At 39.8% G+C, this 27,081-nt stretch overlaps 1 protein-coding gene across 4 annotated transcripts in view; it reads left to right on the forward strand.

Annotated features, from left to right (window-relative positions):
* The first annotated feature begins 1,338 nt into the window (after window positions 1-1,338).
* LOC131318746 (E3 SUMO-protein ligase SIZ1-like) overlaps window positions 1,339-27,081 on the forward strand; it is a 46,825-nt gene continuing 21,082 nt past the window's right edge. For all 4 annotated transcript variants that reach the window (XM_058348697.1, XM_058348699.1, XM_058348698.1 and 1 more), the window contains exons 1-8: window positions 1,339-1,502; window positions 1,958-2,033; window positions 9,351-9,431; window positions 10,194-10,233; window positions 12,845-12,923; window positions 13,150-13,312; window positions 15,682-15,812; window positions 26,679-26,747. In XM_058348697.1, coding sequence (XP_058204680.1) covers window positions 2,010-2,033; window positions 9,351-9,431; window positions 10,194-10,233; window positions 12,845-12,923; window positions 13,150-13,312; window positions 15,682-15,812; window positions 26,679-26,747 — 587 coding nt within the window. In that variant the 5' untranslated portion in view covers window positions 1,339-1,502; window positions 1,958-2,009. The remainder of the gene's footprint in view (window positions 1,503-1,957; window positions 2,034-9,350; window positions 9,432-10,193; window positions 10,234-12,844; window positions 12,924-13,149; window positions 13,313-15,681; window positions 15,813-26,678; window positions 26,748-27,081) is intronic.

The following is a 27,081-nucleotide window of genomic DNA, read 5'->3' on the forward strand; positions in this document are numbered from 1 at the left end:
GGTCCGAAGTCAAAGATTAGATGTTCTTCATGAACTTGTGCCTTCATATCCTCATCCTTATGCACTACAGCTCAACTTCTAAAGCATGAATATCTCTGTTCAGAAACCAACCTCAATCCACAATTTCCATTGGTTTCATCAAGCATAGATTAGATAGAAAGACATGCTTGATTAATGGAAGAATATTCATACCTCAAAGAGAGAAACTTTCAACCACAAGTATTCGAGGGATACAAAATCTAATGATGGTAATATTACAGGAGGGAGGGGCGAATGGTATTTTTTAACCCTTGCGGCAATATGTTCTGCACTCAGTGGTGGCGCCACAGTGGTCACATGACCTCCCAAAAAAATATAAAAAATTGCTATAATACATATAGAAATTTTAGGGTAACCCATGTTTTGAAATAGTTTGAACACCCGGTCCATACATCAATGACCACCTAGTTCACAAAATTTTGAACACAATTACGGCTCTTTATGCTCTTTATTTGAGACTTTATATATATATATATATTATCATACTTCTTAATATATAAACAGTCTAAAAAATTAAGTTATCTAATTTTTAATCCGTTTGAATAGGTGTGAAGATCTTATTATTTATTTGCTTTAGGAGAGCCCTAAGAGAGGCGTAGAACCAAATGAAGAGCATATACTTAATTATGAAAGCCTTATAGGCAAATATTAATTATGACCCTTTAGATAAAATGATCATAAAAATAAGATATTCGTATCGGTTCAAATAGATTGAAAATTGAAGCATATAATTTTTAGTATATAAACAGTATTAGTCTCTTTTAATTTTTTGTTTCAGCCTATATTGCCTTAAAAATAATCTTTTGATTTTTTTTGAAAATATTTTTAAAAAAGGCCAAATTGCTCGGTCACGCCTAGGCGATCTTGGTGCTTGGTGGTGGGTCATTGCCTAATTAGCGATGAGCAACATTTAAAATACTTGATAGTATACTGTAAGTTTTTTTTTGAACACCCCATGAAAAAATTCTGTGTACTATTATTTTATCCACTCTCTTCATAAAAATCACATCAATATAAATACAACATTCATGAATAATATACTCTATTATTTTATTCACTTTCTATATTTATGCTTTGTTTGGTTTGTGTTTTGAATTGTTTTTTGAAAAATAGTAGGGGTAATAAGTGGAGAGAGATAGAGAGAGAAATATTAAAAATAGGAGGAGTATTTTTTGAAAAATTCTTTTTGAAAATAAAAGAGATTAAGGCATTAATCCTCTAAAACTTATCCCGCATACAATCGGCTGCTGGGTGTATTGATTGATTTATCCGGACGTGAAAAAGATTCGTAGTCGAAGTGGAGCGACATTCTTGATGTCCGCCACACTGAAATTGGTGGGGCGTCAAAATCCAGTAGAGCTCTTTCGTCACCAGAGACTGCGACCCCGTAAGATTATACTAACAGTTGTTCGTCCACACCTACGTACAATCTCGTGCCCCTTGCTTTCACTGCGTTTTCGTGTGTGAGTCCAGTTTCCAGTTGTTGTTTCTCCATCTATTTATTGCTCCGTGATTTCTACTGATTGGGGGACTTCAATTCAAGGTTTTCTACTGATTGTGTGTTCATTACCCACGTCTTGTTATTGGGTCATTTGAATTTACATGCACACAATCTATACTTGCATTGATCGGGAAGACTGTGAGCCCAGTTTCTTCTTGTAGTTTCTTTCCCAATTTTAGTTTCTTCGTCTGGTTCTCGCTTTGGGCTTTTTCTTACAGAAGAAATGGGGGATTTTATATTGAAGTTTCTTTCTATGGTGGGGTTGTTTGGGTAAAATTATTCAACAACCCGGGACATTGCCAAGTGATGCCCCAACTCTCCCTTCCCTATTCGCACCTCAAAGGTGCACCACTTGGCAATGCCCCTAGGGCACTTAACGATTGATTATTAAGTGCCGAAACCTACATTTTGTTTCAGGGTCGTTTGATTTCTACGTACACAATCTAAACCTTGCAGTGATTGAGAGAATATGGATTTAATTGCTTCTTGTAAGGTTCGTTACTCTACCTCCATTTTTGTTTTTCAGTCTTTTTTTTTTCCCCTTTGGTTTAGTTATGGAATTTTTTGTTTTGGAATTTGATGTGTGTTGAGGATTATTTAGCTTAAACCAGCTGGCTAATCTCGTACACTCCTGGTTGAGAGGTCAAGGATCAATTCTTGTGAAAAAACAGATTGATTATTCAACCATAAGGAATTTGTTTCGCAGTTTGTTTCTTCTCTGTTATGGGACTCTTACTTGTATTGGTTTGCCTTTGTTCAGTTGTTGGACTTGTGGGGATGGACTTTATGAATGGATTACTGTCCACCCTGACGTAATTCTTACAATACTTGTGTATAATCTCCTAGACATTTACAAAAAAGAAGAATATTCATTTAGTGTAGATTGTAGGATGATTATTTGTTCTTCTCTAGTTGACATGTTGTAGATGTGAATGGAATGTATCTTGGTGTATCATGTTGTAATCAAATCGTAGCTATTTATGGCAAAGATTAGGCGTAATCATATCGTACTATTGAGGGCATAGATTAGGCTTGATTAGACTTACCATTTGTGTATCATTTCAAGGGTTATATACCCAGCCTTGTAGTCTTCTATCAGCAATAATACAGACCAGTTTTCTCCTCTCTGTTTTCATGTTTGTTTGGTTTCATGGTATTAGAGCAGGTTCCAAAACCCTAACCTTGCTTTTTGATTAGTCTTCTATCCTCAAACCTCTATCCCCATCTGTCAGCTACCGTAGTTCCCTCTCTCTTCTATCCTCAAAGTCGACACCCATCCCTCTCCAACCTCCGGCAACCTACCCATACTCCGACGACCTCCACCAGCACCTGCCAGCACTGTAGCAGCTCCGGCGACCTTTGTAACAGCTCCAACGAACCAGTCTCACACAGATTGGTACTTTGTTTGGCCCATCCAGTCTCCGCTGAACCTCACCGGAGCTCTGTCCGCCTCCGGCGACCACCAACGACCCTCGCCGGCACCCCTCTCGCACTTGCCGACCACCGGTGAGCCCTTCCAACCGCCGGCACTTCTCTGTTTTGCTTGAGGAACCCCTGTTCTGCGTTTTCTTGCACAGATCTGTCTCTGTGCCTCTCTGTTGGGTTCTGAGAACCTTTTGCATGACCTCTGATTGTTTTTTCCGACGCTATACAGCCTCGCCGGAGATCTCTAGGCCTCTTCTTCCTCTTAGGTGCTCTCAGCTCTGCTTATCTGGTACTCTAGTACTAGTATTCTGTTTTTTCTCTGTTAGCATCATGTCGGAGGATAAAATGCTGGGTATTAGTGTTCGGTTGACTGGCACTAATTATTCTTATTGGTCAACTGTTATGAAAATTTTTATAACCGGTCAAAGCATGTGGGGACATATTACTGGTTCCACTGTGAAACCCGTTGATCTGAAAGCCGAAGATTATGCAACTGCCCTAGCCAAATGGGAGAGGGAAAATGCACGTATTCTGACTTGGTTTCATAATTCTTCAAAACCAAGTATAGGTATGAATTTTTCGAAGTATGGTACAGCAAAGAAAGTTTGGGATTATTTGAAAGGGATGTATCTTGAGTCCAATTTTGCTAAGGAGCAGTGTTTTAAAAATCGCGCAAAGCGCAGCGAAGCGCTTGGCATGCGCTTCGAAGATGTGGGCTATAGCGCGGAACCCTAAGGTGTGCGAAAGGCGCTGAAGCGCGCGCCATGGCGCAAAGCGCTGAGGCGCGCGCTTTTCGTCTGTGAGCCAAAAATCAGATCTGACGGCTCTCATCCATACATAACATGTTCGCAATGCACTGAATAATTCTTTCTTTTAAGTCGATTTCAACCCTAATCGATCATACCCAGCAGAGCAGCTTTAACGACAGCTGCTTTTGCTCCTTTGCTTCTCCTCCTGTTCGATCGAGAGATAGCAGCTCCAGGTAAGCTCCTCCTCCTCCACCTCTTCCTCCTTCTTCTTCTCACGTCCCTGTTCTTTTTTTTTTTTTTCTTCTTCTTCTTCTCATCACGTCTCTGTTTTTTTTTTTTTGCTTCTTCTTCTTCTTCTCGCGTCTCTGGTTTTTTTTCTTCTTCTTCTTCTCGCGTCTCTATTTTTTTTTTCTTCTCCTTCCTCTTCTTCTTCTTCTCCCACATCTTTGTTTTTTTTGTTTTTTTTTATTTTTTTATTCCTTCCATAACAGAAAATCAAATTTTCAAATTAGTTAAACTGTAGAAAATCGAAGTTTCTGTCTCTTCCACGTCTCTGTATGCCTTTAGATTTTATAGCCTTTAATCCTTATGTTATGTCACTAGAGCTAAACATTATTATGTAAGCTTTTCATGGGTGATATGTTATGTTTAGTGTTTGGTACTTTCGTTTAACCATTGACATGTTATGTTTTATGACATTTGAAAGTTTTACAAGTGTTTGTGTTGAAAACTTATTCTAATAAAATTTGCCTCGTTGCAAAGAAAAAAAAAATTTGCGCTTCGCGTCAATAAAGCGCGTGCCGCGCCTCGCGCTAAAGCCCCAGGGGACCGTTGCGCCTCGGTGCGCCTTTCGCCATTTTAAACACTGCTAAGGAGTATGAGCTTGAGTTGTCAATCCGCCATGCTAGTCAAGGTGACAAATCTATTCAAGAGTTTTATAATGAGATGACTAGCTATTGGGATCAGTTAGCTCTTATGGAACCATCATACTTGCACGCTCTTGATAGTTAAGAGGCTAGTTCAGTTCCTCATGGCTCTTCGAGCCCAATTTGAGCCTCTTTATGGGGCGATTCTGCATCTCTCTCCTTTACCTTTTGTGGATGGTGCCGGTCATGAACTTATTGCTGAAGAAACGAGGTTCAATGTGGCTACTATAATATCTCCCTCACAGTCTATATTTGTTGCTCAACCTGCTCCGCTTATTCAGTACTCGGCACCACTTTTACCCACTCCGGCATCCCATCTTACTCAGATTCCGGGCAAGCCTCGACCTCATATTCCCACGGATGAGTGCAACTATTGTCATCAGAAAGGGCATTGGAAGTATGCATGCCCTAAGCGTGTTCAGCCTAAGGGCTGAAATAATTTTCATTCAAGTGGCCCTTGAGTTCCTCGGACATCACATCGGCCTTATCACCCTCCTGCAGCCTTAGTAGCTCCTACCTCTGGCGTTGTTCCTTTTCCTCCCATGTTTGAGCAGTATTAGCAGTATAAGGCTTTCATGGAAGCCATCCAGGGGAATCCTTCCCAAGCTTTTGCCATGTCTTCTACCCACTCAAGTTTGCGTGGTTCAGATGTCACAGGTATATTACCGACCACTTGGATTTTTGATTCTGGTTGTTAAAATCATATGACTCCTAATTCCTCTCTTCTTGGTAAATGTGTCCCTCCCACACCTCTCCTATTAGTGTTGCCACCGCAAGTGGATCACCCATGCATGTTGTTTCCATTGGTTCCACCCAGTCGACTTCATTGTCTATTTCTAATGTCTTTTATGTTCCTCAGTTAACATTAAGCCTTCTTTCAATTATCCAGCTATCTGACTCTGGTTTTGATGTTGTGTTTTCTTCCTCTGGTTGTGTTGTTCATGATCGGGAGTCCAAGAAGCAGATTGGGACAGGCCGTAGAGTTGGTGACCTCTATACCTTGGAAAGATTACACATCCAGACCAAGTCATCTCCCACCGCTGCATTGTCTTTCCATTTAGATCAAAAGTCGTCTCCTTTTTATCTTTGGCATTCTAGATTAGGACATTTGTCTAGTGAGCGTCTTAAACTTTTAGCTAAGTTTCTATCAGTGACATTTCTGAATGCAGTGGTTGCAAACTTTCAAAAATGTCTGCATTACCGTTTAATAAAAATACTTCTGTTTCTTCATCTCCTTTTCAGCTTGTTCATACAGATTTATGGGGTCCATCGCCAGTTGCAACAAAAGTTGGTTTTGTTTATTATGTTTCGTTTGTTGATGATTATAGTAGGTATACATGGGTTTATTTGATGACGTACAAGTCTGATTTCTTTAAAATTTATTAAACTTTTCATGCCATGGTTCAAACCTAGTTTTCCGCATCTATTAAAATCCTTCGTTCTGACTTGGGTGAGGAGTACTCTCTTTCTGAGTTTACAACATTTTTAGACACACATGAGACTATTCATCAATCCTCTTGCACTATCACCTTCTTAACACCGCTCGGTCTCTCTTATTGTCATCTTCAGTTCCTTCTGTATTCTGGGGAGAAGCCATCTTCATAGCAGCTTATCTTCTGAATCGGATGCCCACTCCCCTTCTATTTCTCCTTACGAGCGACTCTATGGTCAACTTCCTAATTATTCTCTCCTCCATGTGTTTGGTTCTACCTGTTTTGTCCTCCTCCCTAAGAAGTATCGCACTAAGCTCAGTGCCCGATGTGCCGTCTGTGTCTTCTTGGGGTATGACATTAATCAAAAGGGTTATCAGTGTTATGATCCGGTGACAAAGAAGCTATATGTATCACGGCATGTCACATTCTTAAAGACCCTGTTCATTTAAGGGTTTTGGATTTTGGATTCTAATCATTATCCTATTTTCCTCCAATCATTACTCTCATTTTTCTCTCTATCTCTCTCCAATCATTACCTCTATTTCCAATCATTACTCTATTTCTCTCTACACTCATTACCTATAAATCCAAATCCAAAATCCCATTCGTCAGAGCGTTTACCTTATTTCCCTCTTCCTCTCAAAGCTGCTCCTGTGGCCAAAGAGGATCTGATTCATATTGATCCCTTCCCTATGGATGTGCCGCCGGAGGAATATACTTTCACTCTTGAGGTATCCTATATTCCTATAGCTTCTTCAGCCCCTCTTCGCTCCACCATTGAGGTATTTGATCGTCCTACCGCCTCCTCATCCCTTCCTCGCTGGGTCCCTATCCCCCCATTCCCTCAAGTCTACTCCCGCCGTGTGACTTCTCCGCCTCTGCCTTCCAGCTCTTTTGCCTCCTAACCTGCTTCGGAAGCTCCTAATTCACCTCCTCGCTGGTATCCTGTTTGGGAAAATCGTCATCCACCTGTAAAATTTGGTTTTTCTCATACTTGTTTTTCCTCTTCTTATCAATCTTTTCTTTCTCGGATTCACACTTGCTTCGAGCTTAGATCTTTTAAAGAAGCCTTTAATGATCACAATTGGGTGGAAGCCATGAATGCTGAACTTACTACTCTTGCTCAAAATCACACTTGGAGTTGGTTCCACTACCGGAGGGTAAGAATCTTATTGGTTGCAAATGGGTGTACAAGGTGAAAACTCATTCTTTTGACTCTTTGGGACGCTATAAAGTCCGCTTAGTTGCTAAGGGGTTTTCTCAGGAGTATGGGATTGATTATGAGGAGACCTTTGCACTTGTCGCCAAAATGACTACTGTTAGCACTTTGATATTTGTTGATGCTGTGCATCATTGCCCTCTTTATCAGTTAGATGTGAAGAATGCGTTTCTTAACGGGTACCTTTCTGGAGAGGTTAATATGCGTCCTTCTCCTGGCTTTCTCTCATCCTTCTGGTCTTGTTTGCTGCCTACACCGTGCTCTCTATGGTTTGAAATAGTCTCCTCGTGCTTGGTATGACTATTTTCAGGATGTGGTTCTTAAGATTGGTTTTCAGCCTAGTATGCACGACTCTGCTCTCTTTCTTTGGCGCACCACTCACGGTCTGGTTCTTCTATTGTTATACGTTGATGATATGATCATCATTGGCTCTGATTCTGCTGCTATTGATGACGTGAAATGTCATCTCTTTCGTGAGTTTGAAATGAAAGACTTGGGCCGTCTTCGGTATTTTCTTTGCATTGAGATTGCTTCTTCCCCTAAAGGGTTCCTTCTGGGCCTGTTCAAGTCCGCTACTGATACTCTCCACCATGCTCGTCTCACAGATAACAATACCTTTGACACTCCTCTTGAGCTCCATGCCAAGTTCTCTCCTTTGGATGTGTTCCTCTAGAGGATCCTACTGAATATCGTGAGTCGGTGTCTGCTTAGTTTATCTTACCATGACTCAGCCAGACATTGCCCATGCTGTTCATATTGTGAGTCAATATGTTTCTGCTCCTACCCATTGAGTCACCCTGTTACGCATTCTGCGTTATGTTTTTGGTACTCTCCATCAGTGTCTTCTGCTCTCTTCTACATCCAGTTTGACTCTTCAAGCTTACGCTGATGTTGATTGGGCAGGCGATATTAGTGACCACAAATCAACCTCTGGCTCTTGGGTTTTTTTGGTGATTCCCTAATCTCTTGGAAAAGCAAAAAGCAATCTGTTGTTGCTCAATCCACTGCTGAAGCCGAATATTGTGCTATGGCTCATGCTACCTCAGAAATAGTTTGGCTTTGCTGGCTCCTCTCGGATATGGGTGTTTCTCTCTCCTCTCCTACGCCCTTGTATTGTGATAGTAAGAGTGATATTCAGATAGCTCACAACTCGGTCTTCCATGAACGTACAAAGCACATCGAAATCAACTGCCATTTTGTTCGTCAGCATCTTCAGTCCGCCACCATTATTTTACCCTTTGTTCCCTCCACGTTGCAGTTGGCTGACTTCTTCACGAAGACCCACACTGCAACCCAGTTTCGCTTCCTCCTTGGCAAAATCTCAATGCTCTCCGCCCTTGCATCCTGTGTTTGAGGGGGTGTGTGAATGGAATGTATCTTTGTGTATCATATTGTAATCAAATTGTAGCTATTTATGGCAAAGATTAGGCGTAATCATAACGTACTATTTAGGGCATAGATAAGGCTTGATTAGACTTACCATTTGTGTATCATTTCAAGGGTTATATATACTCAGGCTTGTAATCTTCTATCATCAATAATACAGATCAGTTTTCTCCTCTCTGTTTTCATGTTTGTCTGGTTTCAGTTGAATCCTGTTACAGATCATTTGCATGTTGCTTGAAAGTTATGGAGAAGTAGGCATTAGGAGCACGTTTCATCACATTTTCAACATATTAGCATATGTCATGGGGTGTGTGGATGAATATATCTCCTTTTGATCATAGAACTATAATTTCAAAACCTTTTATTTAGTACTAATACATTGTGCCAGTCGGGCATGTGAAAAAAAAAAACTTCATTTCTTTGAGCAACTTTTCATACATTTACTTGTGTGAGAGTGACGATTGTTTAATTTCTTAAGTTTTATGTTTATTTCCTAACTAGAATTTTTTTACTTGATTTAAGATTTTGTTTTGAAGCAAATGGCATTAAGTTTTTCACCCAATTTTCTTCCTGAATGTTTTTGAGGTTATATTCTGTTTTTTTATATCTTGAATTTTCTGTTTTGAAAAAATGGTCTTCAATTTTGTGATTAGTTTAAAGCTCGTCTTTCAGAAAAAGTTGTTGCATTTTCGAATAAAAGAACTTAAGGATGTCCTCACACGGCTTGGTGTTTCAAAGCAAGGGAAGAAACAGGTAAGCTGTTATACATATGCTGTACTCAGTTCAGTTGCAATCACAATTCCTCTTTTGTATTTTCTGTTATATCCTTGTTACTTAATGGTCCTAAATTTTTTGTGCTCCAATTATAGTACAACTGTTAGGTAGCCATGATAGTCTTACAACAGGTTTGAACTGCCAACTCTTGCCCTTTAGTCCTTTTGTTTCAGTATTTTCTGCAATCAGAGAAAAAAGGGAACTTCCTGCGGGAGTTAGCTGAAATGGCACCTGATGTTCATAAGACGGTTTTGGTAAGGGGGGTTGAGACTACTGCGATTGAGAACTCAACGGAGTGACCAGGCCGAGAAACCCGACCCTTACCCCCAAAAAGGTTGGATCGAGTGGAATAGCATCTGCAAATGGGCAAAGACCTTTTTCCCTTTTTAAACTACGCAAAGGCATGTGACATTGATTTTAATGGGGTCCCTTGTGATTGTTAGTGTATGTTTGCCGGCATTAATGGATTATTAGATAATGTTGGGGTTATGGTGGCAATTATTGATGGATTGTTGCTGCTTTAGTATGTACATGTTGGCAATCCCTATGGTATTAGTGTTGTCCCATAAGGGTTGTTGAACATAATAAGGGAGTTGGACTCGTCATTATGGTCGATCGAGTATCTCTCTGCATTTGAAAGTAGTTTTTCTTTTTATTGTATTCTAGTTGACTATGATGATTCCCTCCCCTCCCCCCTCCCTTTTTCTATACGTGTGAGATCGAGTTTTTTTGTTTTTGTAGGATCTTATGGACAGAATATTAGACTTGCTTTCTGACGAAGGTAAGTTGTTTGGATCCTTGGTATTTTGCTTATATTGGTTTTCATTCTCTTTTTTATTTGTTATTTATCCATTAGCATACCACATTCATGGATCACTTTCTATTTAGCTTAACCTTTTTACTTAATATCTCGAAGACTTAATGGTACAACTATCTATATATTTTGAATTCCGCGTTTGCAATGCTTTACTTAGGAGTAAGAAACTTCTATGACGATGAATATGTACCATATTTTGAGAAATGTAGCTATATGAACATCCAATGCACAAAAATAGACTAACAAAACTACGTACCCAATTGTTTTTTCTAGAGGACTTGGAATTCTACGTGGCTCAAACTTCTAGGAATAAATCCTTCTATACTGAAGGGAAATTAAAAGGAAGTTGCTTGTATTACTCAACCTGAGAGGCTGAAATACACTTGTGCATTTGTTTGGGTGATGATGGGGAGATGGGATACATATATTATGGTTGAATTCTATCTTGATCAATGGTCCCTGTTGGCATAAAATCAAAAGCTTATTCATTCTTTAGGAGCTAACAAGACCACTTGCTGCTAAGAAGTTGTAGGCCATTAGTTTCAAGGCTAAAAAGCTGAAGTTTTGTTTTTAGTAATTGCAGAGGTGGAATTTGCACTTAGTAATATCTTGATATCTTTCAACCTTAGTCCCATGAGAATTTTAATTTGAATGCATGTAGCATGTCCATGGTCAGTGTGCAGTTGTGATAAATTGTGCAACATATTTGTAGACAGAATGTTTTTATCTTTAATCTCATGGAAATATTGGATCACAAGATGCTGATATATGATATATTGATGCTGATGTCAAAATAAGTTGTCATTGTTTCGTTCCAACTTTATCGAATGTCCCCGAAGTAACAATGAGTTGCCATTGTTTATTGATTGGTTCTCGAGTTGATTTGAAAAGAGATAAAGTTACTGTAGTTTGTGTTCTAGGAATTTCAGTTGGAGCGAATTTTATGTTTGGTGCGGAGTAATACATGACCCACAATTTGTAAATCCTAAATAGATATATACAGAATGAAAATAAGTTATGCTAGAAATGAGGACTGCTAGTGGTACTGACAGGTTTTATACTGATGGGTACCGATGGCCCTGTGGGGCCAGCTAAGGGTCCCGCACGGATGATTCGAGCCGTTCAATAATTAAAAAAAAACTCGAATGGGCCCGTTAAAAATTAGCTCAATTTGATATGTGTAGGTATGGAAGATTGGATTGAGCACCTTCACAAATCGGATAGAGCTGATTTTTCACGGGCCCATTCAGGTTTTTTTTTTTTAAATTTATTGAACGGCTCAGATCATCTGTGTGGAGCCCATAGCGGGCCCTGTGGGGCCGTCGGTACCCCATCGGTATAAAACTGTCGGTACTCTTGTCATTTCGCTGTAGAAATAAAGCTTAATAGATTAGCCCTTTAGATATTGCAAGTGGATTCTTGAACATTATTGAAATTCCAAATAAGATATTTCTAGTATTCGGTTTTTTGATAAAAATATGACACAATTTAGGACGAAACTTCCCTCTAGTCCTGAGGACTAGACTGGACGGGACAGCGTGGGCCGTTTGGCCTATCATGGGTCCCATTTTGATGATCCGAGTTGCTTATTGTGTAACTCATTTAGGGAAAAAATCAAGTTGATCCTATATCTACAAGGGCCTGATCGAATCATATTTGTCTTTGATTGTCTTGAACTAAATGAACGGATGGTAAAAATGTGATTATTAGATGGCTAAAGCCTAATTAAAGTGATTTTCCATGGACAATCTACACATCAGGATAGGATCATCAAGATGATCCACCACAGGTCCGACAGCCAAGACTATCATGTCCAGTCCTCTGAGAGGACCAGAGAGAAGCCTGACTCTTCAAATGACTATTTTGTTCCATTTGGTTTCTCATCGAATGCAGATGTTTCCATTGAAGTGGACATTTCATTGTGTGAACTATGAATGCTAAGGCACTTCAGAAAGATCCTTCATTTATCTTTTATCTTTGCATGGAGCTAAAAATGGCCATAAGCTTTCTGGAAAACAATTTACTTCTTGGTGGAGACTAGTTGCTCTCACCAGGTCCGTCTCCTTTGAAGTTGAATCCAATGGGCAAATATTTAACCGCAATTTTTGTCTGTACATTCTTGAATATTGGCCCCCTTAATCGTGCTGCCCTTGATGTCTGCTTCACCCACATTTGGGTTTGGAGTTCAACCAGGATGACTACTCTATTATGTTGTTGGCTTGAAGTCTTGTGACATCAAGCTATTTTGTTACTGCAGATTAAGTATTCCTACTTCCCTATGGAACTTGCGCATAAGGTAATTTAGTTCTTATGTTGCTAGATTTGTATAGGGCACTCATACATGCTGCATGTTAAGGCATTGATTGTGGACACCATTCGTTTGATTTCCGTCCTCATCTCCATTTTATTTTCTTCATTGAGTCTAGTAGTCTACACTGCGCTTTTAACTCTTCTGTTTTCATTATACTGTAAGAGAAGGTGGTTGTGTTCGATGGATTAACTGTTGAGGTTTACACCTTGTTCTGGACCATATCAGCTATGAATTAATTTTTTTGGTCTTCTTAACTTTGTGCAGCATCGAATGTACGTGGTTTGGCAAAGAAAAAAGTTATTGGGAAAGAAGGAGTGGCGGACATAATAGACGATGCATACAGGTTGTATATTCTGATTTCACATCCAAAAACGTGCCAGTATGATGTATGTAGTAATTTATCTTTTATTCTTTACAGACAGATATTGTGAAAGTGGTTTTTGGTGATTGATATTCTTTACGTGTTTACCCATCACAGTGTATTCCCATTTCCTTCAATTTTGTTGTGCAGTCTAAGTGTAATTTTTGTCACCTATAGACTATGCGTTAATTTTGCTGTCTTTTCCCAGAAAACTGCCGTTTGCAGGGGCGACTTCTGCATCAACTAATGGAGAGAATTCTTCGGAAATCAATGACACGGAGCCGAAAGAAGAAGTTGCAGATCTTTTATATTCAGAGAAGAAGATTCGATGCCCATGTGGTAGTTCCTTGTCAACTGAGTACATGATTCAGGTTATAACAAGTTCTTTTGCTTTTGGTTGGGCATTTGTCATTTAGTTTCCTTCCTGCATATAACTAATTCTTGCATTGTTTTCTAAACCAAGACAAGGAGAGGGTGACCTCAAATATGTCTAACAACTACATAGGTATAGGCTGAGGTTGGTTTGGGGTGGGCAGGTTGGGTTTAGTTGTAGCCTATGAAGGGCAGGTACTTAAATGTTGACGTGTGAGTACCTGGCATAGGAGCGGGACCATGCTTATCATTCAATTACTGTAACGCCTTGATTACGTGGGGCGGTGTGTCTTGGGTATTCTTCAGGTACGAAATGCATGTTATTAACAAGTAGTGTTTTTCTTTCAATCCAAGGTTACTTTTTAGAGAATAAATTCTTTACATTGCGCCACGTTGCAAAACAGTGGACCCAATTAATAGAACATGGCAACGTGGCGCAATGTAATTGATTTGGAGGAAACAAATGTTTACACCGGCAGTGTAAAGAATTTAATCTCTACTTTTTAAAAATCTGGCATTTATTCGTTATTTGCTATGTCTTGCTAAATTGAGTATTGCAAAGAACTAATTTAAACATTAAGTACCCCCCTTCGCGCCCACCCCCACCGCCAAAAAAAGAGAGGAGAGTTCATGATTCAGGAAGTTTAAGTTCAATGAGTGGAGTTGAGACAACCATGAATGAAGAAAGCCATGCTCCTTTTTGGAGCCGCGTAGGAAACAAAAAGCAATAGTATGAGTGATTACCAAAAGTTGATGCCATTATTGTCGAATTGAATTCGACAACATTAGTTTTACGATAGGATGCTTATAGATATATGAGTCCTACCATAGAGTGAAGGCTCATTTGGCGTATCCATATCCAAGCATACCGTATCCCGTATACCATGCATGTACTGCTGATTTATAGATTGTAGCATTTTTCTGGGGTACTTGGAGTGTTGTCCATAAAATGTTCATTAAGCATGTTTACCACATGAAATATTATTAACGTCGTTTGCTCAATTTGCAAATCTTGAGAACCATATGTCCATAACAATCAACTTGAATTGTTTCATGAACAACAAATGGTAGGTGGTGATCCGTCGTGTAACATTTTGAGCGGAATGTTTCATATGGGAAGTATTGGAAGTTGACATGATTTGGAGAAATGGACTAGTTTGTTGCTTCTGTTGGTCAAAATATTTATAATGAAGCTGATGAGCAAACTTGGTCAGGGTCATAAGTGGCCAAATATTGGCCTACCCAAGTTGATATCACCCAAAGAGGCTTCTTCCAAACCTTGGATCAGAGTTCAGCATATCTGATCTAATAGACTAATATAATACTCTATGAAGCACTGACACCTCCAGAGGTCGACGTTTTGCAGTGTCGGACACGGTCTCATAATTTAAATTAAATTTTTGAGAGGGACACGGGGGGACATGGTTAGGAACACGGCAGGGACACCGATGGGGACACGGCGGGGGTCAAAGTGCAGTTTTTTTAAAAAAAAATTGGGGGTCAAATTGTATTTTTTAAAACTTTTGGGGGCCAAATTGTAATTTTTTAAAATTTTCAGGGGTTAAACTGTAATTTTTCAATAGGATTGTATTGAACTTGTGGATGTCTTGTTTTGAATGGTGTTGGAACTATGGATTTTTTCGTTTTGTCCACATTTTGCCATTTAAACTTGGAAAAAAATTGAAAATAAATATAAATAAATATACACGTAGCGTGTCCCCCGCCGTGTCCGTGTCCCCATTTTTTTAGAATTCCCATGTCCCTGTGTCGGTGTCCGTGTCTGTGCATCATAGTTAATACTTAATGGTGCTACAAATGGGCTCCCACTTTCTCGCTGCAGCTGGCTAAGCTTTTCTGAGCCACTGCATGTGCTTCTATACACTGATCAACTTTCATTTAGAACTTATTTATCTGTCCCGTCATTTTGAATGAATAAAACTTTTTTCACTTCATTCTGAATAAGTTTTCTGTGTTTTCTTGTTCTTATTTTTGATCATTTTTCTCTTGCTTCATGGTGTATAACTATGTAGTATGTACAAATACGAAATGTTTGGTGCATTACTAAATGTCTAAACCTTCATTATTGTCCATAGATGTGGGTTTTCTTTTGGCTAATGATTTTCACACTCCCTTTTTTGATGAGTGCACTTCATTTCTTGTCCTTTAGTGAAACTTTTATGTGTAATTTTCACACTAAAAGACAAGAAGTGGAGTGCATTAATCAAAAAAGGGAAAATCATTTCCTTCACATTTCTCTTTTCTGTTCAATTTGCTATTTTATTTTCTAATTTTGCTTATATTGATAAGCACCTTTTTAGTTGATCTCAGTATGGCTGCATTTTGTTTATCTGGAAATTACTATCTCTAGTGTGCAGATCCACAGTGTCTTGTGTTCCAACATATCTGTTGTGTGATTATTCAAGAGGAGTATTCAGAAGGCATTCCACCAATTCCAACTCTATTCTATTGCGAAATTTGTCGTATCCGTCGTGCAGATCCGTGAGTGACAGCTCCTTTTCTTTTTTAATATGATTTCAGATGTCTGATTGGTTAGCCTTCTGCGTTGTTGCTTTATAACTGTTAATATCTTTGGGAACTTCCAATGATCGTGAACTTCAGCTAGTTATTTACTCGTTCAGCTTTCTTTCCTGTGTGTGCAGCAGTTATTCATTTACTTCATCATTTTTCCTCTCTGCTTTTAAGAGAGTAAAATAGCCACCAAATGGAAAACAAATTAGAGATCTTTAGTTGGGTAACTTTTGTCTCCCGTTGCTCCATAACAAGTATATATCTTTTGGTACTGCACAACAGGCATGTCCATGGTCGGTACAAAGCGTACTGCATAGGTTGGGTAGGAGGGGGCCATTTCGAGTATAGATCTCTCAACTCTCACATTGAAGTTCTCTTAGCAGCCAAACCAAGGGTGAGAGATGGTTAGGGACTTTTTTTTTTCTAATTTATTTGTTGCCGCTGCCGTGAGAGGCAAGAACTGAGATATGCATTATTACTATTGCCATTGCCATAAAAGTCAAGATCTCATATTGGTACTATTAGTTGTTGTTGGTGCCGTCATTGTCAAGATCTCAGATTGAAAGGGGAATGGAGGAGATGAAGGAAAAGGGGTAACAAAGGGATAGGGTTTTGAAAAGTGAGGTTGTGCAGAATCGGGGAGGGATTTCAGGGTTTAAGTGATTTTGCTTTTAAAAAAACAGACACAGAGAGCTTAAAACCCTAATTAACATGAAAAGAAAATGATTATAAGTGTGTGTGTGTGTGTGTGTGTGTGTGTGAGAGAGAGAGAGAGAGAGAGAGAGAGAGAGAGAGAGAGAGAGAGAGAGAGAGAGAGAGAGAGAGTGAGTGTGTGGAAAATGGAGGGGTTTCAGTCGCAAGTGTGGAGGTGTGTGTTTATAAGAGTGTGAGAACCCAGCTTGCAATTGTCCCACGTCGGTAAGACGTGGGAAAATGAAGTGATTTATATAGTAAGGCCCTCCAGCTGCTAATAACTAGAGGTTAACCTTTTGATACGAATGGTTTGCAGGTTAGTTGGGGTGGGTCGTTATAGTTGGTGTTAGAGCACAACCCTGGTCTACATGGTGGGGGCCACTGATTGTGCTATATAGAGCTAAGTGTCACACTATGGCCACCAAGGGAAGGTTGCTGGGCCAATGCAACGAGGACGTTGCAGCCAAGATGGGGAGATTGTGAGAACCCATCTTGCAATTGTCCCACATCGGTAAGATGTTGGAAAATGAAGTGATATATATAGCAAGGCCTTCCAACTACTAATAACTTGAGGTTAACCTTTTGAGTCACGTGGTTAAGCGAATGATTAGCATGTCAGTTGGGGCGGGTCGTTACAGAGAGAGAGAGAGAGAGAGAGAGAGAGAGAGTTTGGAAAAATGGAGGGGTTTTGGTCGCTAGTGTGTAGGTGTGTTTAAGAGAGAGAGACGTGAAGTGTAGTGACAGAGGCATGATATAAAAGTGCAAGTTGCTGGGAAGATGTGGACATGCTATCACTCTGACTAACAATAGACATAGTGATTGGGAAAAGACAAATATTTTGATATGCAATCTAATTGATCTGTTATACTCATTTTTAGGTTTAATATTATCAAATATTTTAACTCAACAAACAGCGGGTATGAAATATATGAGAAAGATGTGTTGGTTCTCTCTGTTTTGGTTATTTAATTGGTCCTGTTAATTAGGGCTTTTCTATTTAACCTAGTTAGTTTTGTATTCATTGCAACTCTTTTTCATTATGCAATAGACATTACGTTTTTGTTCTCCTCTTAGCATTCTAACACTCAGATTTCAATGACTCGTCTTCTTTTGCTAATTATATTTGCTCTTTTGTGAGGCAAAGAAGTTGAGGTGGTTAAGATTTGTGTTATTGTGTTTTGAGCCATTTCTGTTTGCATATAAATTTGCCAAGAGTGCTATGTGAGATTAAGGTTGGTGTAATCTTACTTTGATTTTGGGCCCCTGTGAACTCGCTGCGTCTATTTGGGTATGGTGGTCCCTAATGAATAGGTGAAGCAGTATAAGAGAGGGTAGTACTGGATAAGGTGGCAAAGAGATTCAAGACGTAGTTTGTAATAGGGAAGAGGAGTATATAGGTGTAGACCAACTTTGAGTTATAGCACTCTATTGACTTTCCTCCTTTAAGGGTTTTCTGTCATTGCTATTCCTTCCTCTATTGCAAGGAGATTGGATAAATTTCAGAGCCACTTCCTCCGGAGAAGTTTAGAGAGGAATTGGAGTACTGTTGGTGGTTTGGGGTCGAATGTGCTTACCCAATTGGAAGGGAGAATTGGGAGTTAATAAGCGTGATGAGTTTAAACGGTTTTGTTGGAGGTCCGCTACCGAGTATAGGGACTAGTGCTTGAAGGGAATTGTGGGTTATATTAGGTAATGTGTAGTTCGAAAAGGGAAAGCAAGGTTCTCATATGGAGTATGGACGATGTAAATTGGTAACAAGCATCTCTATGCATAAGAAGCACCCTCCACTTGGCTAAAAAAGATTTCCACCTCTAGCTTACTTGTGACCTCATGCTTCTTTGAGTTGTGTCAAGTGACTCAAGTCAAAAACACTAGTTTTGCACAAAGTGGAAGATACATGTCATGTGAAGAACTGTTATATCTTTTAAGTACCTCAATAATGGACTGTGTGGGGAAGCCGGAAGCACCTGAAGAGTTGGAAGTGTCCATAACTTCTTTGACTTAGTGTAGGTAAGCAGAGTGGTTGCCTAGGCCATGTTGCCTCCCCTCTGCATGCCCTCAACTCTACATGAGCACGACAGCTTTCCTCAGGGCATCAACACATCACAGCTTCAAGTGGAAGAAAAGGATTAATTTGATTTGTCCCTGTGTCCTTGAACATGGGATTGTAGGACTCATCACTTAGACACATCAGTACCCAAGTCCATACATTTTTGTTTATCATAAATGTATTGGAGTCTATCAACATTGGAACACATGGTTCATAAGACTCCACTATATATCATCTCCCTTGCCCCTTCCATTTCATGTGTTTGTGTCTTCCTCCATTTTTTATTTCTCGTCAGTAGTTTTTGGATAACATTTACTTCAGGTTTTACATGCGTCACCTTTCGTTTCGTAGTAATAGTGGTGTACATGGTCTTAAATCGCGGTATCGGTCAGCATAATGGTCGCAAGTAAAGGATGTTGGGAGTATCGGTCATTGTGTAATGGGAATCGAATACCATACTCATGAATTTTTTTTCAAGCACTAGCAAATGTTAAAATTCATTTATACACGTGTTCTAGCTTAATTTATGAAAAAATTGAATGCTTCTAGATATTATTAACCAATATTTGACTTTTAGAAGTAGTTTTGTAAGTAAGATTGAATCAAATGTCATGTTTTAAGCCAACTAATATTGATATTTTTAAAGGGGATGAAATCTCACTATCTAACAAACTAGGCTTGGTACTAGGATATATTATGTATACAATAATCTGATGTATACAATAAGAAAGAGAATACTATAAACTTTTGGGGAAAAAGGAGAACCCAAAATTATGTTTTTCTCTCTCTTCATATTTATATGGACAAGAGTAAAAGTACGAATATACCCCTAAGTAACAAATACATAAGAAAGTGAACCCTAACCTAAACACTCACCCTCAAGTTGGTGCAAAGATATCTATCAAGCCCAACTTGAACACAATGGGGTGAAAGATCTTACTACCAAGCCCCTTCGTAAATATATTAGCTAGCTAACTGGTCCTCAGACCTTACAAACGGAATACATATCAAACCCTTGTTCAGCTTCTCCTTTATGAAATGTCAATCAATTTCTATATGCTTCATTCTATTATGCTACATAGGATTATGAGCAATATTTATAGTCGCTTTGTTATCACAATAAAGCTTCATAGGACCACAATCAGAGATCCTTAAATCCTTCAAAAAGGTTTGGAGCCACAAAAGGTCACACACGACATGAGCCATAGCCCTATATTTAGCTTCTGCACTTGATCTAGCTACCACTGACTGTTTCTTATTGCGCCAAGTAACCAAATTTCTACCAAAAAAAGGTGTAGTAGCCAGAAGTAGAGCGCATATCATCCATTGAACCAGCCCAGGCGCAACCAAATTTCTACCAAAAAATGTGAAGTAGCCAGAAGTGGGGCGCCTATCATCCATTGAACCAGCCTAGCTTGCATCAGTAAAGGCTTCCAACCTCAGGTGCCATGATTGGAGAACAAAATTCCTTTACCTGGAGCTGATTTGAGATATCTCAAAATACAGTAAATTGCATGCAGGTGCATTGTACGTGGCTCATGCATAAATTGACTAACAACTCCAACGGCATATGTCTCCATCCCAAGAAAGTATCTCAAAGATCCCAAGTCTTTAATCTCGAACTCTTTGAGCAAGATGAGCTTTAAGATTGAGTATTTCATCAACATCATTGTCTAGCATGATTATGTCATCCACAGAGACAATAAGAATAGCAATCTTTTCATTACGTCCCTTGATGAACATAGTAAGATCTGCATGACTCTGCCTGTATCCAAATCTCAACATAGCTTTGAGAAATCTGTCAAACCAAGCTCTAGGTGATTGCTTTAATCCATAAAGGGCATTTCTCAATTTACACACTTCCCCTTCAGTAACGGAGGAAGAGAAACCTAGTGGTATATCCATGTACACTTCTTCTTCTAAGTCACCATGAAGAAATGCATTTTTTACATCAAATTGTTGAAGAGACCAATTCAAAATAGCAGCACAAGAGAGCAAAGTCCGAATAGAGTTCATCTTTGCTACAACAGCGAAGGTTTCCTCATTGTCGATACCGTATGTCTGAGTAAAGCCCTTGGCAACAAGTCTCGCTTTGTATCTCTCAATCGTTCCATCTGCTTTATGTTTTATTGTGAACACCCATTTACAACCCACTGATTTCTTTCCCTCCGGAGGAGACATTAGTTTCCAAGTGCCATTCTTTTTCAAAGCTATCATCTCCTCTACCATAACGTCTTTCCACTTAGGTATCATGAGTGCTTCCTTCCAACTCTGTAGAATAGATATGGAAGAGAGAGAGGAAACAAATGTACGATACGAAGGGGATAAACAATCATATGAAACAAACTGTGAGATGGGATATTGAGTACATGTTTAAACTCCTTTCTAAGAGCAACATGAGCATCAAGATCATCAGAAACAAGAAGGGATGGTTCATTGCCAGATGAGTCAGCCGAAGAATTAGAAACTGGAATTGAAGATGGAGTAGGTGATAATGATTGGCAAGGTGGTATCGCACAGGCAGGCTGTCCCTTTTTCCGTTGAGAAAACTTCTACAAGTTAGGCAACCTATGTGGGTAAATCCTATCGTCAACATCTCGGCCACTCATGTCATGTTCTGCTCTTTCTTCAAATATAGGTTCTTCCATAGAGTTTTCCTTCTCCCCCTCACTATAACAAGGTATTGGGAAGTAAGATCATGAATCCTGATTATGGAATGTCAACATCTCTTCCTCCATATTATTCTCCCCCTTGAAGAGATGTAGTGGAGAAAGGATAAAAAGAAGTTGTTCCCAAAAAGTGACATCCATAGAACCAAAATGTTTACGGGAGTGTGGGTCATAGCATTTATGTCCCTTCTGGGTAGGGGAATAGCCGAGGAAAACACATTTACAAGCCTTGGGATCTAACTTGCCACCAAGATGTTTAGGAGTATGGACAAAACACACGCAACCAAAAACTTTGGGTGGGAAGGAAGAGACCGAAGAACTACGAGGGATAAACTCAAGTGGAATTTTAAACTGAAGAATACTGGATGGCATGCGATTGATAAGATAAGCTGCAGTAAGAATAGCTTCGACCCAATAAAATTTTGGGACATTCATGGTGAACAAGAGAGAACAGGCTACGTCAGCAAGGTGACGATTTTTGCATTCAGTAACCCCATTCTGCTGTGGAGTGCCAACACAAGTTGTTTGAAAAAGAATGCCATACTCGCTAAGATATGCCCGAAAATGCCCGTCAAGGTACTCAGTCTCATTATCACTACGAAGGATTTTAATGTTGGTATCAAATTGAGTACGAACCATCTGATGAAAAGATTTAAAGCATGAAAAAACTTCATTTTTGGAACGAAGTAAATACACTCAAGCGACTCGAGAGTAACAATCAAATAAAAGTGAAACCAAGTAACCGGGGAAGGACCCCAAACATTAGAATGGATTATCGTAAAAGGGGAATCACTTCTTTGATTAACAGGAGCATAAAAGAGTGTTTGTGTTTAGCCTGCTTACAAGCTTCTCTAAAAAACTGACTCTTGGTACATTGCTTAGTTAAAGTAGGTAAAAGTTTTTCTAAAATCCCAATAGATGGGTGACCCAATCTACGATGCCACTGATGCAATAAAGGAAGAGGTGAACTCGTATCTGCTTCAATAGCTTGACCCAATGACAAGATGGACGAGGTGCAGACTCCAAAAAGTATAGATTACCATGTGCTTTACCACTGCCAATCATTCTCTCTGTATCCAGCTCCTAAAAGACACAATGTGTAGGACAAAAAGTCACGTAGCAATTCAATGAATTGGTAAGACTACTAACAGAGGGAAGGTTAGTAGAAAATTTTGGAATATGGAGAATTGAAGAAAGAGAAATGGTTAGAAAGTAGTGAATGGAACCTTTCCCTGATATAGCAGATAGGGAACCATCAGCTACTCCAAAACATGTAGAGTATGAGTCAAAAAAGGATGACCAACCTGTCATATGATCTGTGGCACTAGAATCTATTATCCAAGTAGGAGAGGAGGAAGCAGTAGATGCACTAGCTGGGATACTTGTGTGAGCAAAGTACGAGGATGTAGTGGAAATAGAAGCTGTGGACTATGAAGCACGAATACTCTATTTTAGGCTACGTATCACGTACCGTACGCGTATCGGATACGGATACGCTCGGATACGTTCCGGATACGTATCCGATACTTTTTTTTTAGAGTATCTTGTTTTCAGATTTAATTTTTGGTACCCTAATACGTTTTGGATACGCTAGGATACGTTATGGATACGTTTTGAATACGCGTGGGGTTAAAAATGTTATTACTTAAAATATAGGTGTTAAAACTGCAATTAGGACTTTTTATTTATTCCCCCCGGACAAGTCAAAAACAGAAGAACGAAGAAGAATGAGGGCAGAAAAAAGACGACGATCTCTCTCGTCTCTCGTCTCTCTCTCGTTGTGTATCAGCGCATATATATCTTTATCTATATCTATATATATATATACAGGCATATATATACCTATAAGGAAATATATATCTCTCGTCTCTTTCTCGTCTGTCATCTCTCTCTCTTGTCTGATTTAGGGGTTTTTTTTTTTTTTTTTTTTACAGCAAAATTTGATTTTAGGGATTTTTTTCTATAACAGCATGATGGATTCTGCTGGTACTGGTAGTTCAGTTTCCTCATCCTCACTAGGGCTGTCCACCGATCCGATCCACCCGACAACCCGACCTGACCGAAAAATGAAGGCAGCGGACGGACCTGATCGGGTGTTCGGGTCGGATTCGGGTCTGAAATCTGAAATTTTCCCTGTTGTCGGTCTGGTGTCGGGTTCACTTAATAATTTTCCTACCAACCCGACCCGACCGAGAAATATATATACAACATAATAAAATTAAAACCCCTACCCGTCCAGTTCCACACTTCTCTAGTCCTCCTTATTCCTCACGACACCACCGCCTCCTCCAAATCGATCACGCCTCTTCCTCCAAATCGATCACACCTCCTCCAGTCCTCCTCCCCCAAATCGATCACCTCTCTCTCTCTCTGACCTCGAATGTGGGTGGTTGGGCGAGGAACAATTGGAATCATCATGATTCATGACCAACAAGCAACTAGAGAGGTGCCTGAGAGATCAAGGTTTCAAGGAAATAGATGCAGATTCTTGTATGGAGACTTCGAAGAGTTCGTCCCAGTGACCAAAGCAAGTTAAGCAACCATGGCCCGTGGGAAATCCCTCCAGATTCTTGTATTGAAATTCCTCCAGATCTTGTAATCCTTTCTCTTTCTCTCTCTTTTAGCTGTGATGTGATTTTGTAAACGGAAATTTGTGTTTTTGCGATAGTTTACTCCAGATATGTGATTTTGTGGGACTTTATTTTGTGAATTTGTGTTTTTGATTTACAACCCGCCGTACCCGACCGAACCAATCAACACTCGGTTCGGTCGGGCTCGGGTGACCCTTTGAACAATCCGACAAAAGTCGGGTCAGGTCCAACCCGACCCGAATCCGACCAAACCCGACCTGTGGGCAGCCCTGATCCTCACAACCTAATGAAGGGGATACAAATAATCCTCTTTGGAGTTATGTTACAAAATTAGAGAAATTGAGTGATTCAGGAGGAAGTACTTTGTGGCCGTGCAATTTTTGTGGTGTTATCAAAAAGAGTTCACACACTAGCGTTAGGGGCCATTTGTTGAAGTTGTCCAATTGAATTGGACCTTGTAAGAATGTTACAAACGAACTTCTTTTGCTTTGACATTCTTTTGACTTTAGATGATGTTAAATGAACTTTTTATTTAGCTTTGTATGTGAAATGGTGAATTTGAGTAATGGAAAACTTCAATTATTAATGGAATTTTATTTTTATTTATTTTTATATTCAACGTATCCCCAATGTATCGTATCCTAGTTTTTGGAAAAATCACGTATTTGGGTATCCGTATCCCATAGCCGTATCCGTGCTTCTTAGGCTGTGGAATATGGAGAATCAAGCCTAGCCATTAGGCGCCTGAGAGGCTGTAACTCCCCTTGAGAAAGAGAACCACCACTTTGGGAAGTATTAGGCATAGGAACTTGCAAACGAGCACCAATAGGGTCAGGCAACATGTCAACAGCAAACTCCGAAACATGTGCATGAGAACGCACAGGACCACCACCTCGACCACTGCCTCGTCCATGAGAGGGACGACCATTCAACTTCCAACAAAATTCCCTCGTATGCCTGGTTTTGTTGCAATAGTCACAGCGGAGCAATTCCTTATCAACCAAGCCACTTTTATCACCAAGTTGACCCTGGGTAGACTTGCCATCCCGCGGAGGGGGAATGGCAACTAAGGCAGAGCGATCCGGAATGGGAGGATGAACCATCGCACTCCGTCAACTCTCCTCCTGTTGAACACATGCATAGGCCTAGCACTTGCACGTGAATCTGATCATATTCTATGTCAAGGCCAGCAAGAAAATCATAAATGCGCTCTTTCTCCATCTGGTGACATGTAGTGGCATCAGCAGTGCAAACAGCTTGAAAAGCTCGATAGTAATCAAGTTCTTGCCGCGCTCCACTCAACTCAGCATAATAAACAGCAAGGGATCGATTGTGTTGATCCAATCCCCTAAGTCTCTTCCTCAACTCTAAAGCTTGAGCATCATTACCCTTCCGGGAATAGGTTTGTGCCACAATAATCCAAACCGTATATGGAGTGTCCAGAAGCAAGAAGGTATGACGAATAGTAGGTATCATAGAGTTGAATAACCAAGTCATAGCCAAAGCATTCTGTGACTTCCAAGTCTCAAGTTCTGGTCCAGCATTTGTTGGTTGTGTAACAGGGCCTGCGATGAATTTTGACATGCCACGGGCCGTAATGGCCAAGGTAAAAGAGCGAGACCAAAGCAAATAGTTGGTACCATCCAACTTAATTTGACAAATATCAAGAGGAGAGTTATCCAGAGTCCCAACACGACTAAACTCATCCTTTGTACTAGCGGAAGCATTTTTTGGGTCCCCTGACATATTAATCAGAAGAACAGTAAACCGAAATAACCAATACCCAATCAACTCAGCACTAAATAGGCACAAAATCAACCCTAATCGCAGTAAATAAGTGCAACCCAGCTGAAAAACAAGCCTAAAAACACATACTCAAGTACCCAAGAAACAGATTGAAGCCCTTACACAGATTCGAGTACCCACTGGTTGATTCTGCAGTCCAAAAACAGCAAAACGAGATCTGAAAGGGGCTTGAACAGGCTGGGTCTTGTCGGAATCAAGCAGAAAACAGCAAGGCGAGTACTATCGAGGGCCGAGATGGCTGGAAAAAGTCTGGGTCAGAAGCACCATCACCAGAAAACACTAGCGTCGGCAACGACCACGTCAGAAAAGACGCAAGGAGAACTCGTCGGCGTCGGAGAGGGCTAACGGAGGACTCGTCGGTGTCGGAAAAAGGCTGATGGAGGGCAATTGTTGTTGATTGATGGCTGAAGGTAGGAGCCAGGTATATCGCTTGTGCTCTGATACCATGTAAACTTTTGGGGTAAAAGGAGAACCCAAAATTAGGTTTCTCTCTCATTCTTTGTATTTATATGGACAAGAGTACAAGTACAAATATACCCCTAAGTAACAAATACATAACAAAGTGAACACTAAATTAACATATACTAATGTCAATTGTTACATTGATTCAAATACCATAACAATAGCACCACAGTCCACGCTAGACAATCACACATACCTGCTACAGTGATACAAAGGATGAACTTCAGAAGAACATGGAGGGTCTGAGAAGGGAAAAAAGAGAGGAGAAAAACTGTTCTGAGGAATTTTTCTGCTTCTAGGTATGTAACGGTGTGTGACGGCTGTTACAGACTGGTATGCGATAAGTTACGGCTGTGATTTTGGTACCACCGTTATTTTATACGGTAACCGAAAAGGTCACTCTAAAAGCTGTTTCTAAAACCCTGGTGGCTTATATTCTCTTATCCTCATTGATGGCATATAGCTTCTAGTGGTGTATTGTTATCTGTTTGAACTCATTTTCATGTTTTTTCCTATATGACGGAACCAGTAGTTCTCGGATGTACTAAATGTTTCTCCATGACAGATTTTGGGTGACTGTGGCACATCTATTATCTCCGGTCAAGCTAATTACCACAAATAATGATGCTGATGGGTGAGTTAAATATACATTAACTCGTGTGTGGATTTGTATATCTACATATCTGTTATCTATCTTTCTATATATATATGCATAGTATTACATGCACACATATACAAGTATATAAAGTAGATGCAATCAACCTTGCTGCTAGCCCTATGAAGTTTGGTTTTAGTATCAGATCCGCCTGTGTTTTAGTTTTAGTGCAATAAAGAATCAACATTGCAGATTATATTTCTCGTGTCAGGGAAAATAATATGATCAACCTCAGATGACTGCCTTCTTGTTCTTGAAGTGTGCTATGTAAGAACAAAGCCTTCATTTTTTGGAATAATACAGAAAGATGTAG

This window comes from Rhododendron vialii, chromosome 3a, assembly GCF_030253575.1.
Source record: "Rhododendron vialii isolate Sample 1 chromosome 3a, ASM3025357v1".
Classification (NCBI taxonomy): Eukaryota; Viridiplantae; Streptophyta; class Magnoliopsida; order Ericales; family Ericaceae; genus Rhododendron; species Rhododendron vialii.